Source organism: Planococcus citri, chromosome 2, assembly GCF_950023065.1.
Source record: "Planococcus citri chromosome 2, ihPlaCitr1.1, whole genome shotgun sequence".
In the NCBI taxonomy this organism is placed as follows: domain Eukaryota; kingdom Metazoa; phylum Arthropoda; class Insecta; order Hemiptera; family Pseudococcidae; genus Planococcus; species Planococcus citri.
In genome coordinates, this window is record NC_088678.1 from 80,639,891 (window position 1) to 80,658,891 (window position 19,001).

The 19,001-nt window shown below is 36.5% G+C and overlaps 1 protein-coding gene across 2 annotated transcripts; it reads right to left on the minus strand.

The window, feature by feature from the left end:
• Positions 1-5,408: 5,408 nt before the first annotated feature.
• Positions 5,409-18,909, minus strand: LOC135837973 (vesicular glutamate transporter 3-like). Of its 2 annotated transcripts, none has more exons than XM_065353431.1 (10): positions 18,692-18,909; positions 18,344-18,515; positions 11,291-11,521; positions 10,883-11,057; positions 10,633-10,763; positions 10,409-10,529; positions 7,949-8,082; positions 6,308-6,450; positions 6,106-6,226; positions 5,409-6,034 (listed from the first exon to the last, which is right to left on the minus strand). In XM_065353431.1, the coding sequence occupies exons 1-10, from the start codon at positions 18,766-18,768 to the stop codon at positions 5,876-5,878; spliced, it is 1,464 nt and encodes a 487-aa protein (XP_065209503.1). In that variant the 5' UTR covers positions 18,769-18,909; the 3' UTR covers positions 5,409-5,875. The 2 variants fall into 2 exon arrangements, with proteins under 2 accessions (XP_065209503.1, XP_065209504.1); XM_065353432.1 differs by having other exon boundaries at positions 18,685-18,900.
• Between the last annotated feature and the right edge of the window lie 92 nt (positions 18,910-19,001).

The window sequence follows — 19,001 nt, forward strand, 5'->3', positions numbered from 1 at the left end:
AAGTTATCTTTTACCGTTTTCCACCGAGAATCTCTAAGTTGTACTCTCACATTGCCACTTCCAAAAACCTTTAAAAAAAATAGTTAAAAACTCACAATCACAATTTAAACTTGTAGAATAACATATCAACAAATTGGACGGTCATTTGTCCAGTCATTTTAGTAAAATTTTTATTCGAACCTCGAAAAAATTGGGGGAAAGCTGAATTTCACATTATTTGTTCAGATTGGTCTCTAAAACAACCCATCAAAAGTTGCACACCGCAACTTGCCCCGCAAGAGGTCATTAACCTTTGTCGATACAGGTTTTTCGGCTATATCGCCGAAATGAAGAGCCACGAGGCAAAAAAGTGATTAAAATTTCCTATAAGCATGACCAGTTCAGTTAGAACTTATTTTTCGATTTTTGATGAATTTTTGAAAATCAAATGTTGGCCAAAAATGAGGAAAAAAAATCAAAATTTTACCAAATTGAGCTATAAAGCTTAAATTTGGGACATACCCTATTTTCGACCTGCCAAATTGATTGGAAAAGATTTCAACTCGTATTGAGCAGTTCTGGAGCCTCCAGCACATTTTTGAAACTTGAAATTTCCAGATAATTTCATCAAACGCTGTTGGAAAGCTAAAATACATTCTTTAAACTAATAATTTCAATACGCTAGGCAGCCGACTGCAAGTAGGCCTTCAGCGAGTTTTTGAAAATTACTGGAGCCTCCAGTAAATTTTTGAAACTTGCAACTTCTACAAAATTTCATCAAATGGAGTTAGAAAGCCGAAAGTTAATCCGGATAGGTTTTGTGGCATAGCCTATTTTAAAAAACAGAAGTTTCTAAAAATCTGCTGGAGACTCCAAAACGGATTGAAACTGCCTGCGATCCACTTCAGGATAATGTCAAAAATGGGGTGTCTCTGTTTGGTAACATTTTATGGAAATTTCGGGCATTGAAAAATCTCCTGGAGGCTCCGGTAATTTCTAAAAAGTCACTGGAGGCTCCAAAACAACTTGAAATCTACCGGTAGTCGACTTCATAGCGTATTGAAATTAATATACAGAGTGAATTTTAGCTTTCCAACTGCTTTTTTTAAAATGAAATTTCAAGTTTCTAAAATCTGTTGGAGGCTCTAGGAATTTTCGAAAAGTCGCTGAAGGCTCCAAAATCGCTCGAACCAACCTGCAGTCGACTTGATAGCGTATATTGAAATTGGAGTACACAGGGAATTTTGGATTTCCAATTCTGTTTGGTAAATTTTCATGGAAATTTCGAGCATTGAAATATCTGCAGGAGGCTCCAGTAATTTGCAAAAAGTCGCTGGAGGCGTCTAAACGATTTGAAATCTACTTGAAGTAGACCCTCTAGCGTATTGAAATTAGTTTACAGAATGTATTTTAGCTTTCCAACTGCTTTTGATGAAATATTGTGGAAATTTCAAAATTTCAAAAATCTACTGGAGGCTCCAAGAATTTTCAAAAAGTTGCTGGTGGCCACAAAATGACTCAAACCCACCAGCAGTCCACTTTGATAGCTTGTTTAAATTGGATTGCAGCGTGAATTTCCGCTTTTTCCAACTTCTTTTGATGTGTGGGAATTTCAAGTTTCAAAAATGTGCTGTAGGCTCCAGAACCGTTCAAAACGGGTTTAAATCGTTTCCAATCAATTTGGCAGGTCGAAAATAGGGTATGTCCCAAATTTCAGCTTTATAGCTGAGTTTGGTAAAATTTTGATTTTTTTCTCCACATTTTTTGCTAAAATTTGATTTTCAAAAATTCACCAAAAATCGAAAAATATATTTTAACTAGACTGGTCATGCTTAAGTATAGGAAATTGGATGTAGAATAATTTTAATTAGGTAAATCGCTTTTTTCCCTCTGATCCTTAATTTTGGTGATATAGCAGAAAAACGTAGATTGATAAAGGTTAATGACCTCTTGCGGAGGTAGCAGAGAAGTTCCAGTGTGCAACTTTGGTCAAAATATTTTCGAGTCTACTGTAAATCGAGTTCACGTTTTAAATTGTCGATTTTCATTTTTTAAAACAGTCATCATCATTGAACTTTGACCCGGTGAGCTGTTCGGCCCGTCTGGAAAATGGTAGAAGAATTGCTTGCTGATGTATCATCAAGTCTTTTCTTCGGTCTTTCTCTGCTCCTCCTGCCAGTTGGAGTGTATTCTTTGACTTTTCAAGGGGACCGTTTGTCAGGCATTCTGTCAACGTGTTTTCGCCATTTCTTTCTGTAATCTTTCACTCGTCTAATGATTGGCTCTGCTCCTAGCTCCTTCACAATGTCTTCGTTCCTTTTCCTATCTCGTCTAGTATATCCTGCTGTGGCTCACATGAATCTCATTTCCGCTGCGGTTACTCTGCTTTTTATATCCTTTCTCATTGTCCATGTTTCACTTCTATACAGCAGCATTGGTCTTGCCAGCGTATTGTAGATTCTTATTCGAGCTTCGACTCTGACTTTTGTTGGAGGTATGGCTCGGTTTATCGCTCCGCTTACTCTCAGGAATTTACTGATCTTAAGTTGTGCATCAACTTCTCCTTCATATGACAGCTCACATCCGAGATATTTAAAGCTTTCAACTTATTCCACTGGCAGTCCATTTACAAAAATTTTACTGCGTATGGCTCTTTCCCCCCTGAAGGTCATCACCTTTGTTTTTGATGACGAGATTCTCATTCTGTACTTATCAGCTACTTTCTGAAGGTTGTACAATGCTCTCTGCAAGTCATCTTTGTTGTCAGCAAAGACCACCTGATCATCAGCAAATAGCAGGGTATTGACATGGGTGTCGTTGATGTCTAGCCATTTTGGCTTGGTTTTCAGCCATTCTTTAATCATATCATCAGAGTAGATGTTGAACAGACTACAACTACATGACATTGGGCATCCCTGTCTTACTCCTCTTCCTATCTTCTTTGCTTCCAACATGTTTCCAGATCTTACTCTTATTACATTATCCACGTATATTTCTTCAATTAAGCATACTATTTGTTTGTTTACTTCAATTTTCCTCATGATTTCAAACAACTTCTTCCTTGATACTTGATCATACACCTTCTCCAGATCAACAAAGCACATGTGGGTCTCTAGGTTATATTCTCATCTCATCTCCATCAGCAGCTCTGTTACGTATACCCCATCTATGCATGATCTTCCCTTTCAAAATTAATTTTGGCATTCCAATAATATTGGTTCCGCATGGTTCACGATTCTTCTCACTAGCATCTCTGCAAGTATTTTGTAAGCAGCATTTAGTAGGCTAATTCCACAGTAGTTTGCTGGGTCATTTCTGTCTCCTTTTTTGAAAATGGGTATTACAATTGCAGTAAGGAAGTCTTTTGGTATGGTCGCACCTGATAGTATTTTATTGTAGAAAGCTAGCAGTCTCTTAATGGTTATTGTGGCTTTTTTGAATAAGTCTGTTGGTAATTTATTGCTGCCTGGGGCTTTTCGATTTCTGGAGCTTTTCAAGGCTCCATCTAGCTCTTCCCAAGAGAATGGCTCATATTTGTTCTCCTCATGGTTTGCCGCTTTGATTTCATTATCAGGATCACTCCATAGGTTTGCGTAGTATTCGACCATTTTTTCACAGTCTGGTGGGGCAATGTTGGCTCTGTGTGCCTCATCTTCCGATATTCTTTTGATTATTTTGTACACTTTTGGTTTCAGTTTATATGTATCCCTCTCCATGTTTGCCACAAACCTTTCATATTGTTCCTGTCGTGTTTCTCTTGTCATCTTTTTTCTCTTGCGGCTCTGTTCTTTGTAGCTTCCTTTGTCTTGTTCATTCTTTGAATGACAACTTTACCCCCTCCTTAGTAAGGGTGAAATCGCCATTTTTGGAAAAGCTGAACTAGTCATGCTGATAGGAAATATAGCGTAGAACAATTTTTGTTGGAACATTTTTCCTCTCGGATCCTTCATTTCGGCGATATAGCTGAAAAACCTGTATTGGCAAAGGTTAATGACTTGTTGCGGAGTTGGCCCGCAAGTTGCGGGTAGCAACTTTTGTTGGGTTGTTTTAGAGACCAATCTGAACAAATAATGTGAAATTCAGCTTTCCACCAATTTTTTTGAGGTTCGACTAAAAATTTTGCTAAAATGACTGGACCCTTGAAGTAATAATACATAATCAAGCAACTGGACTACAGGGGAACTTTGCCTAATATATTTTACGGAAGTACCCTTTGCACTCTGAGAAGTAAAAAACAATGTTTTTTTTGGTGATGAGTCGTATTTTTTTGATTCTATAATTTTAGGATTTGAACACCTAATCAAATCAAATCAACTTTATTTTTTGCAATAGGCAGCATTGCTGCATTTACAAAGTCGACTTATTTAATAATAAAGATATATATAAAAAAAGGGTAATAAAATGAAATAATATGAAAATTTAAAATGAATGTACCATGTACAGCATTGTAGAGGTAAGTATAGAAATAGCATAGATACATATTTATATAAATATCTTCAATAAAGCAATCGAATAAAAAAAAAAAACAAAAAAACATTGCAATAGATCAGAAAAAATACAGTATTGAGATATTTGGTACATTTATAAAAGATTCTTAGAATTATTTACAACATCACAAAATTATCAATCACACAAAAAGAATTAAAACGAAACAATGATGCTGTAAAAAGATCACTACATACTATTGAAGATGATAAATCGTAGTTTCAAATGCACTCAGTTATGTAACAGCGTCCAATTCCATATACTCATCTATTGAATAGAATGCTTTTTTTAGCAGCCATTTTTTCAGAGTTTTAGAAAATAATTTTGTGCAACTAACAACTTTGATTTCATTTGGAATTTTGTTATAAATTTTTGCAGCCATGAAGTCTATACTAACTCGGTAAAATTTAGTCCTGAATTGTGTGCTATGTAGTTGTTGGCTGTTTCTAGTGTAATGACTATGTTGAGGGGTATGTAATTTTACTATGCCCTTCTTCACAATAGGTACCTATAATATTAAAGATTTCCATTTTTAATAGAAGACAAGCAAACAGGCATGAGCGCGCGAAGCGAAGGTAAAAGCTTGCAACTAAGTATGTAGGTACTTAGATATGTTTAGAAAAAGTTCAAAATAGTATCTTTTTTTTGTTGAACATTAGGCCGTGGGGCCCGGGGGGCCCTATGGTGTCTCTCGATAGGCGAATCTCCCCCCCCCCCTTATCTACGTACGAAGAAAAGGTGAAATTCGGTCACGTAGCAAACCCCGTCGTGATAATCAGATAGGCACTCGTATGTGAACAGTTTAATGGGATTTCAGTGGAAAATGAATTGGTTGTTTTTTTTTGTAAGATAAGACGTAGGCAGGTATACATTATACAGGTGATGATTTCGGGAAAATCTCAATTCCTAGAAAAAAAACTCGTTAATGTTAAAGTACATATGAGTTCTGATAATTTTTCAAATTGGGGGGGGGGGTGGTGGTATCTCTTCACCGCGCTCATATCCTTGCAATTTCAGACACATGTGCACGTCACTGCCCAAAAGGAATCATTTTTAGTAAAAAGATAAAAATCGCTAAAAAAAAATCAAAAGCAGATCGATGTTTTCTAAAGCAAAAAATAGTGTTGAAAAATTTTAGATCTTTGTATTTTTAAATAAAACACAAAGGTTGTGTCCAATGCAAATTTTAATTTTAGTCTTGTTGCCTGTTGGAAAAAAAATCATATTTCATCGAAAAGAAATTCGAATTTTTCAAGCAGCCCTTACCCAGCTCATTCTCTACCACGCTCTTATCTTATATGGACAGAATGGTACCTATGTTTAAGTTTTATTAAAGATTGCGACAATCAAAAACAGCACATTGAGCATCGATGACTATAATATCGAAGAATTATTCGATTTGAATCCATAATCAGAAGTATACGAGAAGCGACGGTCGTCTATTTTCATTCACATTCGATGATAAGGCCCATTTTTGAGCTCTACTCGAGCCAAATTTTACGAATATTACTGTCCCAATGATGGCAACAATCGATGCTAAATAAAAACAATTATTCCATTCTTGAACTGTCTGAAAAATGCGACACGAACGATATAAGCGTTTTGGCATTTACGAGCATTATTCGGTTTCAAAAATCTTACATGGTGTGAGGTCATAAGGCCGATGACTGTTGCTGCGAGAATAGCGCTTAGTGAAAAGAAAAAAAACATCAAACTGGCAACAATGCTGGTATGATCGGGAGCTACGTTCACAACGACGATCCTGAAAAAAAAACAACAATGATTGCATAATTCGATAAAAAAAACGATCATGGAGTGACGAGTGCCAATGGTGGATACTTACTCGGAAATCAAGGGCACTGTGGACATTAGAATATCAATTACGACGAAAAAGCTCAACGTTACAGTAAAATTTGACAAAAACGTGCTAGCTATAAAGAAAATGGTCGCAGAAGTGAAGGCGATAGTAACCATGATTTTGTGTATCTGCAAAAATTACCTATACTCATTGATGGATTTTACCATAGGTATTCGATTCATCACTGTAACGAATCAACTACATATCTGAAACTTTTATTTATATCTAGCTGAAATATAAACTATAGGTAGGTACTAGAGCTGAAAACGGTTACGCTACCCGCTTACCGGTATCTGGTTAAAATACCGGCTAAACCCGCTAGTGGTTGTAGCGGGTTGATTCGGATATAGATAGTAGCGTCGCAGGGTTGGCAAGTAGACTATATAGTCTACTTTACACGCGTTGTCTATGTGTAAACAACATTACTGTAGACAACAATAGTTTACATGTAGACATTGTAGACTATGTAAACTATGTAAACTATGTAAACTATGTAAACTACAAAGTAAAACTGTTTTATGTTTTAGAATAAAGCCTTTGTTAGATGGATTTTGGCAGACAATTTTAAAAATTTGTGGTTAAAATCCAAAAAGTGTTCAAAAACAAGACATACTTACTTTGCAAAAAAGCTATACTTTTCATTTTTGGCAATTTTTGGCCCATCTAATTCTTGAAAAAAAGCGAAAATCTTTAGCAATATTGTTGAGCTGAAAAGCAAGAATTTGACAATTTTAGCAAAACACGGCATTTTTCCAATTTTTTTCGAAAAACGAGATTTTTTTGCATTTCTTGGGTAAAAAAAATGAAACTTTTGAAGAATTTGTAGAAAAAAAGGCTTTTTAATGTGTTTGCAGAAAAATGAAAATTTTCAGCAACTTGGCTGAAAAAACAAGAATTTTCAACAATTTTTGAAAAAAGGCGAGTACTTTATTTTTGACAACTTTTGAAAGGGAAAAAACTTGGAAAAAGCAAAACTGACAATTTTAGCAGAAGTAGATCTTGTCAATTACTTATTAGTGAGAAAATTATACTTTTTCACAATCTTTGTCAAAAATATAAGATTTTTTTTTCTTCAATTTTTCAGTTAAAAAGAGGGTAATTTTTTGCAAAAAAAAAAAATTAATGACAATTTTTAGCAAGAAGGGAGATTATTTGGGAATACACAGCTTCGAAGTTGACATACATTACACATAGTCTACAGGAAGTCTACTTTACATGAAGTTTACATAGATTACACGACAAATGTAGACTATGTAGACAAAGATAGTCTACGCGTAGAGAACCAACCCTGTATAGCGAGTACAACCCGAATGTTTTCGCACTTGGTCTGCGCACGCACCCCAAAATTTGATAATGCGTAAGTGGGAGGAGTTACGCTTCAACACCTGTCGTTCGTATGTGTGATCGACGTTTAACATGATTGATGACAATGATGATGTCATGCCGGCACACCAGCTACGCATTCAATGCGCTACTAGTTATATCCTGAACCGGTGCGACATTTTTTCAATTCGCTACCCGCTACTACCGAGTAGCGAGAATATACGATACGGATATGATAGTTACCCGCTGTCAGCGAGTACCGTTTTCAGCTCTAGTAGGTACATATGTAGGTATATGATTTACCCGAGTTAACGACATGATACCGCGATTGCTAAAGTGATCCATCAGTGGTCCAACGATTGGAAACATTAGGGTATAAACGACGCTCGGTATGGCCGATATCCAACCAATTTCGTCGGTATTCTTTTGAGTCAGATCTATTTGTAGTAAGATGTTTGGTATTCATTGGCATATAAAGTATAATGAAGTGGCAAATATGTAGCTGAATTTCAGAAGAAAACGGCTATTGGCGAAGTGAATTTTGGCGCGATGAATTTTAGGGTGATGATGAAATTTTCAAGACTGAGAACCACTTGGTCTCCTCCTCCTTCGATGGAGGTGGGGGCCTACAATTTTGAAACAATTCCTGTGGATCGAGTTTTAATCAGAAATCAAATATCCAGATTCCAAGTGCAATTCACTTGTGATTCACTTAGGATTCTATTCTAGTTAAGTTAACCCTAAAATTTGCAACTACTCAGAAAATGCGATAAAACTGATAAAATTATTTTTTCACAAATTTAGGATGCACTGAGCACAAAAATTGTGACAATTTTTTTTATTTTTTGCCCATAGGGCCCAAACTGTTAACTATACATTATATTGTAGTGTAAGTACTTTGCGTTTGCTTGGTGACTCGCGCCGTTTTCATCGAACCTGTATCCGATCTCTCTGACGACTGCGTTTTTAGCCGCTTTTCAAAGATTCTGAAATCGCCGAGGTACACCTGCGATAATGTACTCCGATAACGCAACGAATTTTGTTGGTGCAAAGAACGATCTCGAGAAAAATAATCCCAAACTCGCACTAGAATGGAAATTTATTTCTCCTAGAACTCCACACCAAGGTGGAGTCTGGGAAGCTGCTGTCAAAGCTGGGAAAAAGCATCTATTAGCTGCGACGAAAGGAGCTGTTCAAACAGAAGAAGAATTCCGAACAGTTCTCACCACTGTTGAGGCTATTCTCAATTCTAAACCATTATATGCCTCATGAAATTCGACCGATGTTGAGGAAATCGATGTCCTCACTCCATCTCATTTCCTGATTGGCTCAAGCTTGCTCGAAAAAGACGATCCTAGCCCTTTTGATATCACATTGGGTGAAAGATTGACGCTTCAAAGTCAGATTATTGAGTCCTTCTGGCATAATCTGAAATTGAGCTATCTTGCCAAGCTACAGACCCGCTCGAAATGGAAAAAAGCAGAACCGAATCTTTCAATCGGTGATATCGTCATATTGAAAGAAAATTTGTCACCATGTTCATGGCCACTTGGAAAAATCATCGATGGCAAACCGGATGCCAAAGGTCACTTACGAAAAGTCACCATCAAGGCCAAAGGATCGATTTTCCAACGAGGTGTCCAAGAACTGGTCAAACTTCCAGTCAAAATGAAAATCGCTGGAGACTAACGTTCGAATAATTTTAAACTCGTTTCGAAAGTTCGAATAATGTAAATAATTGTTCCTTTTCCATGTAAATTATTGAATTTTTTATTCTCTCATTTTTTTAAATTGTTTTTTTTGTTTTTACCCGCTCGAATGTAAATATCTTATGTAATCGTAATTTTTCTCGTTGTATAGCTTAGTTGATTACTACTCGAATGTATATAATTTATTTATATTTATTTCTTAAGACCCTTGGTCTTCCTGGGGGAGCTTTGTATAGATACTATTTGCGCTCTCTATCGGTATTAGTTACCATTTACCTCGTCTGTATATTTTCCCTTATCTCTATAACAGTCCACTTATATCCGTTGTAATGTGTATGTGTGTAAATAAAGCAAGTTAGCTTGTATGAGTTTTCTTCTATTTTTTATGCGTGTATCCGCGAAACACATGTCTAAAATCAAAAATGATTAAAATTCTATTCACAGAAATTATTTCAAAATTGTAGGCCCCATCCCCCTTGAAGAAGGGGGGGGGGCGCCTGAGTGTCTTTTGGTCTTAAAGTCTACATTTTCGCCCCTAAAATTCATCATACCAAAATTCACGCTTCTTTCGTCAAATACTATTTTTTTTCATTTGCCACTTCACTATTTGATAAGTCGGGTAAAATACAGGACAGGAGACTCATGAACAGCATGTGTCTGTGCCCTATAGCTGTGCGCATGGGTTTGGACTTCTGTTTGCTAGTGTGTAACTCTTGATAGGTTTGTTGGTGGTGTTTTTGAATATATTTTCCTATTATAAAATTCAAAGATAGTAATGTACCTACCTTATTCTTGGGGGTTTCTGTTTATAAAAATTACGCACGTATCTACCTACATACTTTTATGAATTTTTATCGAAAAATGGTGACTTTTATTCAAAAAATTCCGAGAATTTTCAAAACGGTCTGTTTTTTATACCTAGGTACTTAATGGCGTTTGATAACATGGCGACTCACACCACACTTGATAAAATTACAAGGGCGCATGCTGTCTCGAGTCTCCTGTGCAGAACTGCAGTTGTTTTTTTGTTGTTATTTTTGTTTCAAAATTTTACCTTTAACGTATAGAGGCAAACAAACCCCTAAATTAGTAACTATCCACATATAAACGAAGGATAGACAACACACCGACCAAACTGGTCTGGATGTCATAATTTTATTGTAAGGATGCTTAGTCTGCAAAACAATGTGAGATCTCATTAAAATCAATTTAAAGGCAATTGCAATGAAATAAGGTATAGGTACCTACTTATTTCAATAGTGATACTGATTCGCTTACTTTTGTTAGTTTATTATTGTCAGTTCCTTGGATTATGTATTCACGTTCTTCTTTTGATATGAATTTATCCTGTGATGGATGATTCTTTACAGCGAGCAAGCAAATTACCGCCATGATCAGCGGTAGTGTACCTTGAAGATGCCAAAAATATGGATTTATTCGAAAATCGTTGATAGTAAACTGACTTCGTATTAAATCTCGTATAGGTACCTATAATAAATTGGTGATACATATTATTATGGAATATTACCAGTAACGTAAAATACGGTTTCCCATCCCCATCTGTGAGCTACGTATCCGCTGAAAGGGTAAACTATCGCAACGCCTACGTTCGATCCGTTGAAACTGAATGATACTAGTTTTGATCTTTCTTGCAGAGGAAACCATCGTGAATACATCTCGGTAACACTCACATACAGGAATGTCTACGGAAGTGAATTGAAACAGAATAGGTATTGAAAAGTCATGATTCTGAGCACAGATGTAGGTACATTTGCGAAGTAGGTATCACGAACTATAGTAAAAAGAAACTGAACGCCCAAAAAAATTAACATCCAAAGGGTTAAAGTATAATACATATATGAAACGCCAGACTATAAAAATACTATCCGTCAACCAGTACCAAAGTAGATTAGAAATTTCTAGAGATGAGTTTAACCTGTGATAATCCGGTGATGAATCGACACGCCAAAAAGTAGTAAAAATGCACGTTCAACGCGTAAGGATGGAGTAAAGTGGTGATACCAGAAATCACCATAAAAACAGCGCAGCTCACTGAGCCTCCGAAAAAATTCACCATGAATCCGCCTAGAAATGAGAATAGGCCTCCGTACGCGAACATACTTATGACCAAAGCGACCCTCGTCGAATCCCAATCAAATTCTGGTGGCTGCAATATAAAATCGATTCATAAATTTTTACAAATTATTGGTACCACACAATGACCTTGTCGAGTGCTGATGTGAATTTCCTCGACATTTTCTATGTGTCAGTCTGGGTGGAAGGCAGGGGTGCTGTGATGCTATTTTCTTGATGAGTTTTCCTGCAGATTTGATGATTTTTTTTTAAAAATCTTCTTAGGTCATTTCTCCTTTCTCGATGGGTTTTAGTGGATTTTCTCCTGTTTTTATTGAATTTTACCTACTTGTGCATCTTGAATTTTGGTAGATTTTTTTCTCAAGTATCTAATTATTCCATTATTTCGTTATGAATTTTGACGATTTTTTTCACCTGAATTTTTGCTGACTTTTTATCAACTTGAGTTCTCGTGATTTTTTCATAAAAATTTCCCCTTAAGGAGCTTGTGTAATTTTATTGATTAAATAGTCGGAATTTCTCCTTATTTATGTTTGAACACTTTTTGAATTTTACGAGTTTTTTTTTCGCCAGATTTGGTGATTTTTCTTTAGAATTTTTGTAGATTTTCCCCCATCATTTTGAGGAGTAGGTATAATTCTTTTGAATTTTCGCGAGTTCTCTTTTTTTCTTTGACTATTTATATACATGGACTGCTATTGTAGAGACAGATTGTGCAGTATTTTCAGTCGCATAAGCGATAGAAATTCGTTCTGCCTATAGTCAACAGATTCTATTTTCCAATTTATTGACGATTTTCCCAAATTTTCATGTTTTTTTTGTGCCTACATTTTTGTAAATTTTCTGCAATTTTATTGTGAAATTTGATATAGGGCATACTGCCTCCATCGCCTAAAGGGGGACGATTTTATGAACCCCTTAAACTGAAAAGTTTGGTAACATGTTCCTTACGAAGGGTAAATAGTTAGCAATTTGTCATTAATTGGAATGACAGATTTATGATGACAGTTAGGTCTTTGTATCGAGCTCACGACCGCGAGTCGATTATTTAAATAGGGGAAAATGCCGACAAAGATCTTAGCCTTTGGTCACCTGACTATCTCAAAAAATTATATATACAAGTAGTCCGCGGCATTTTCTCCACTTAGTTCTGTTTCCTGCAGTAAGATGGTTCTTCATCATCCTAGTAATAAGTTTTTATTTGTTAACACCTCGCGTGTGAAATTATATAATTTGATTTAGACAATTAATTGATTCGATGATCAATTATATTGGAGTTCTTTTTGGTAGTTTGAGGTGTATCCGGACACCTGTAAATTATGCGAAGTGTTACATGAAATCTCGTTTAGTTAAGGTGCCATTGAAGTCCTTAGTATTGGTAGGACAACTGATAGAGATGGTCAATGTGGACAGTTTTCAGGTAAATGTTAAAGCGCATTTATCATCAAGGTAATTGGCTTATTACTAATTATTGTTATAGGTAGGTATATGGAATCCGAGAATTCTATGCCTAGCTAATTTTTATCAATGGTGTTTTGCATGATTTCATCGTGTATTATTTGTATAGGTTTCATGTTTTTCTACTCGTGAGCAATCCCTAAATAGGAGGATTGCTACGAGGAAATTAATTAGTTGCATCTAGTACTAGTTATAAATTATGCATTTTACTTCCTTATGACGGATCGTAGTAGACTTAGGCTACCAATAGGTAGAACCGATGGGTAGAACCGATGTCCTATGTACAAATACGAGTATGTTATAATCGTCGACCGTATATAATGGACGAATAATTCAACAGTGAAAAAATGACAAAATGTGACGGCTAGATTTTGGATGCAGAATCCTGGAAACAGGGGTGCTAACCGTAACCGCAAAAAACCGAAAACCCAAACCCAAACCCAAATAAGATCCATAATTTTAGCCATTTTCAAACCCAAACTGAAAACAAAAACCGAAATTTCGTAGGTTTTTTAAAAACCGTAAAAAACCAGAACGAAAATAATGAAGCAGCGTGAGTGAAACCGAAACCTAAACCGATATAATTTATTTTGGTTTTTTTCGGTTTTCAGTTTGGGTTTTTTTTCGGTTTTTTAAGGTTTTCTGTTGGGTTTTTTTCGGTTTTTTAAATTTTTTTGGGGAGATTTTTTCTAATTTTTGACTTTTGAGACTCGAAAGTCAAAATCCAGGGAAATTGATAAATATAATGAACTGAACCTAACAAATTCGGTTCTTGGTTGTTGCTGTTTGGGTTGCGAAGAAATTTTTTTAAAAAATATGTAAAACCCAAAAAAACCGAAAACCGAAACCAAAACTGGAATTTTTGTGAGTAAAACCGAAACCCAAACTGAAACCGAAATTTTGAATTTCAAAACCGAAACCGTAATCAAAACCGAAAAATGTCAACAAAAAAATTGGAGTGAAACCGTAACCTTAATTAAAATAATTAAGGTTAGCACCCCTGCCTGGAAATGTTCTGCTCATGCGCCAGACATGACGCTTACGGTGCTGGTGGAGAGAGAGACAGTTCCCTGGTTCAACCCATGTTCAACCAGTAAACTGTCTCTCTCTCCACCAGCGCCGTAAGCATCATGTTTGGCGCATGTGCAGAACGTTTCCAGGATTCTGCATCCAAAATCTAGCCGTCATTTCCTGCGATTTGAATTATTCGTCCATTATATACGGTCGACGGTTATAATAAATTCTTTAAATTGTAATGTAGGTTGTCTTTATTTCATCATTCATTACATAGTTTTTGCGTAGTTAAGTCAGGTTATTGGTTAGATAGAGAGTCTTGAGCTATCCTGGCAAATGAGGAAATATTCACCCCCAAGGTGATATTTCTAGAACTCACTAGCATAGGAAAATAAATTATTCCTTCTCTCCCTCTAACCAGTGGCCCCAAAATTAACTATGTCAAATTTTGTGATTTTTTTTCAATTTTTATTACCTACATTTTTTCTTTTTCTTAAATTTTAGTGCTTTTCACTCTGATTTTTTTGGAGGAGTTTTTTCACTATTCATCAAATTTTTATTCTGGAATCCTCGTGTTTTTTTTCAACTTTTTGAATTTTAGCAGAATATTTCTAATTTTTGGAGATTTTTTTTCATTTTGAATTTCGTTTTTGTGTTTTATTCTTAAGGACTTATGATTTTGATTTTAAAAAAAGATCACAGGGAGGTTTTTTCGCATTATTCTTCCGCTAATTCTTTTCTCTTCAGATCTTGATCTTACCTTTGCTTCCTGTTTTGGGTAATTTCTCTCAATTTCACTTAACTTTATCGCATTTTTTCCATTTATTTTTCAAAATGTAGTACGTGAATTTTTGCCTGGTTTTGATGTACTTTTCGGGTACATTTCCCCCTGCCCCCCATTTCGGGAGGGGTGGTAAAAAGCACCTAGAAGGATAGTGCTAGGTTAGTACTGGTTAGTGCACGTATCGCCGACGTTAGTGCACGCCCCCTTAACCCCCATTTTTTAAAAAATATGTGGGGGTACAGGGAAACGTGGTACCCCCCCATTCGCGGAAGGGGGTTAAAAACCACCTAGAAGGATAGTGCTAGGTTAGTGCTGGTTAGTGCACGTATCGCCGACGTTAGTGCACGCCCCCTTCACTCTCATTTTTTAAAAAATATGTGGGGGGTACAGGGAAACGTGGTACCCCCCATTCACGGAAGGAGGTTAAAAACCACCTAGAAGGATAGTGCTAGGTTAGTGCTGGATAGTGCACGCATCCCCAACGTTAGTGCACACTTTCTTCATCCCCTTTTTTGGCTTTTTTAAAAAAATTTGTGGGGGGGTACGGAGAAATGATTTACAAAAAAAGAGGAAGAACGTTGTTGAAAGGGTTAAAACCCACATAGTTCGATTCAGTTTCGTTAGTGCTGGTTAGTGCACACACTTATACAATTATTCCCCCTCCCCCTCCCTCCCCCAATATTAAATAAATAATTTTACACCCTATGGTCCAGTAAAATGAGCATCGAATAGGGAAAATCGAAGTGGCAAGCTGATTTTCGGTATATTGGTCCATTTTGATCTCCTGAAAACGAATCCGAGGAGTCCACCATTGTACCGGATCAACTTCCCCCCCCCCACCCTCAATCGGGGTTTAGCCAAAATCTCGAATAGTACATATTGACTCTAGCGCAAAAATGGTTTTAAAAAATGTTCTTCTACTTGTACGTCAAATTTCCCATTAGATGAGCCATTGATCAAATTTCCAGTCCCAAGGGGGGGTGGACCTACGGCGCTTCGAACACGTTGATAATTAATCATCATTAAATCGATTATATTGTTGTTTTACCAGGCGCATTATTTGACCCCTGTTACAAGATGTATTTTTCAAGGTCAGGGCTGTAAGGTAATTTATGTCGGTAAATTACAGCGGTAAATTATTGTATTTTACCAAAAGTTTATTGCCGTATTTTACCATCATTTACCAAAAAGCAAAATGGAAGACTTTTTTTGCAACTTTCTTTCATAAATTTCCTAATTTCCATGGAAATTTCTGAATTGAAAGTTACCAAAAATTTTCCATATAAATTTCCAATAATTTCCGTGGAAAATTTCCTATAATCTCTAATAACACCTAAAACCGATGAAAATTTACTTTGAGGACAGGTCAGAAGTTCAGAACTTCGAAATCAAACTACAAATAATTCTTCAAATCCAAATTGGTAAAATACCTAACGTATATTACCATATTATACCACCGTATTTTACCAGCGAATAAATTACAGTAATTTAACAGCCCTGTTCAAGGTGTTTCAATGACTTTTCAATCCCTCCCCAAGCGGATTTTCACACACTGTTTCGCAAAATGTGATTTTGTGTCTTCGCTGAAGACTCATCTCCTCCCCTCACACTTCCTCAAATTTTTCTAAAAGTCCCGATTCTTAAACATTGAACTAAAAATTCCCTTTGAGTACCTTTTTTTAAAGGCGTTCCCATAGCAGTCTTGCTAAAAAAAAATCATTTTCCTCAAAAACTTCTAAAAGTTTGGAGGGGAGGAGTGGGATAGGAAATCCCTGTAATCCTAATCTACACACTTCATACTTTCGGTTTTATGTGAAACAAACAAACTTTGGAGACTCTCAAGACTCGAGTGAACTTGAAGCAATTTTTCCAATTTGACCCATATTGAAGAAGATCGATAGGAAAAAGTTTCAGGGGGCTTGGGACCCACAAAGGGGGAGAATTCATTACTCTACGTTAAAATGGGTGTTTGAAACTCGTATTAACATTCCAATTTACATTCGACATTTTTACATTTTTTCGTACATTTCAATTCACTTCACGTACGTTATATGGGCAAATAACTAAATGGTCAGGGGCAGGTGGGAGGGGTGACACTGGTAGTCCGCTCTGTTCCTCAAAAAAACAAAGTGAATCACCATCATGCCATTTTTGAATGATTAAAAATATTACGATCAGTATTAACTATCATAGTTATGAAGCTATCCCAAACCCCCTTGTGTTCGAAGCGCCGTAGGTCCACCCCCCTTGGGACTGGAAATTTGATCAATGGCTCATCTAATGGGAAATTTGACGTACAAGTAGAAGAACATTTTTTAAAACCATTTTTGCGCTAGAGTCAATATGTACTATTCGAGATTTTGGCTAAACCCCGATTGAGGGTGGGGGGGGGAGTTGATCCGGTACAATGGTGGACTCCTCGGATTCGTTTTCAGGAGATCAAAATGGACCAATATACCGAAAATCAGCTTGCCACTTCGATTTTCCCTATTCGATGCTCATTTTACTGGACCATAGGGTATAAAATTATTTATTTAATATTGGGGGAGGGAGGGGGAGGGGGAATAATTGTATAAGTGTGTGCACTAACCAGCACTAACGAAACTGAATCGAACTATGTGGGTTTTAACCCTTTCAACAACGTTCTTCCTCTTTTTTTGTAAATCATTTCTCCGTACCCCCCCCACAAATTTTTTTAAAAAAGCCAAAAAAGGGGATGAAGAAAGTGTGCACTAACGTTGGGGATGCGTGCACTATCCAGCACTAACCTAGCACTATCCTTCTAGGTGGTTTTTAACCTCCTTCCGTGAATGGGGGGTACCACGTTTCCCTGTACCCCCCACATATTTTTTAAAAAATGAGAGTGAAGGGGGCGTGCACTAACGTCGGCGATACGTGCACTAACCAGCACTAACCTAGCACTATCCTTCTAGGTGGTTTTTAACCCCCTTCCGCGAATGGGGGGTACCACGTTTCCCTGTACCCCCACATATTTTTTTAAAAATGGGGGTGAAGGGGGCGTGCACTAACGTCGGCGATACGTGCACTAACCAGCACTAACCTAGCACTATCCTTCTAGGTGCTTTTTACCACCCCTCCCGAAATGGGGGGGGGGGGTACGGGGAAATGTACCCGTATTTTTCTCGTGAATTTGAGGATTTTTTTTTCTTTCTGAAGCAGGGTACATTTTTTGGTATTCGAATTTTTAAACCAATTTTTACAAATCACTATTTTCCCAAATTTGGATTTCAAGTCCCCTCTTTTGCTCTGTACCTTTGATTGTATAATATCATAGGTATGTTTCCTGGTCTAAAATGATTCTTTCTATTCATAGAGTTTTTTTTTTTACAATTACCTATTGTTTATTCTTTCTCAACACTTGAACAATTTTTCTCAATTGGGATTGTTGTGTTCATCTTTTTAAATGATTTTTGATAAAATATTACAAATTAGGGGGTGGATAGAAGGGAGCAAAGGTTCACTGGAAATAGGAGGGAACTCATAAAGTGCTCAGAGGATCACAGCACCCCTGAGTGGAAGGACGAGATCTATGTGACTTATTATACTCGTACTACATAATTCCAAGTACATACATATGTACATATTACATATTAAGCAATTAAGCGTACAAACTCGTACAATTGTAATATTGCTATCGACGAGTGATTTATTGGACGTCATCTCTACAACGGTGATGTTAATATGATTTCGTACGATTTGAGAAACGACTAGGCTTAAAAATAACACCACCACTACAAGTATTCGTTTCGATGGTAATAGTGGAGGTGCCATTGTCGTATTCGAGGTTTTTCTATGGAACAATAAAGTTTATTAGGAGTTTTCAAGATGTGAAATTACATTGCTAAATCAAATTTTCAAAGATCTAAGCGCATAAATGAGCGATAAGTAATTTTACATAAACAGAAAAGAGACAAGTATGTAGTATGTAGGTCAGTAAGAATAAAAATCAAAACACAAACTTCCTACTTGGATGCTGGATCATTCTGGTTCTCCAGAAGTTTCAGCGAACCGTTTGGTTGATCTGCTGCGTAGGTTTTCTCCATTATCCGGAAATTTTCCCTTCGATATTCTCGTCGACGAAATATTTTACTCGTACACCTTATTTATTTTTTATTTTACTTGCACAACTAAGTATGTATAAATGTACATAATGAAACACATTCACACCACTGAACAAGCGTAAAAGTGTCCTTGTTTTGAATGCAGCTTTGACATTTGCTAGGAATTTTACAGCGTGTTCTGAGAATTTTCCTCGCTTGTATAGGTTAAGTACCTA

Bases quoted from the DNA above. Each gene is read 5' to 3' on its own strand.
- LOC135837973 (XM_065353431.1), bottom strand. From the start codon at position 18,768: ATGGAGAAAACCTACGCAGCAGATCAACCAAACGGTTCGCTGAAACTT. The intron at 6,451-7,948 runs GTAAATCATATA...TAATTTTTGCAG, and splicing joins GTATCATGTCGTTAACTCGG to ATACACAAAATCATGGTTAC. The intron at 6,035-6,105 runs GTAAGATTTTTG...CGCATTTTTCAG, and splicing joins GCCTTATGACCTCACACCAT to ACAGTTCAAGAATGGAATAA.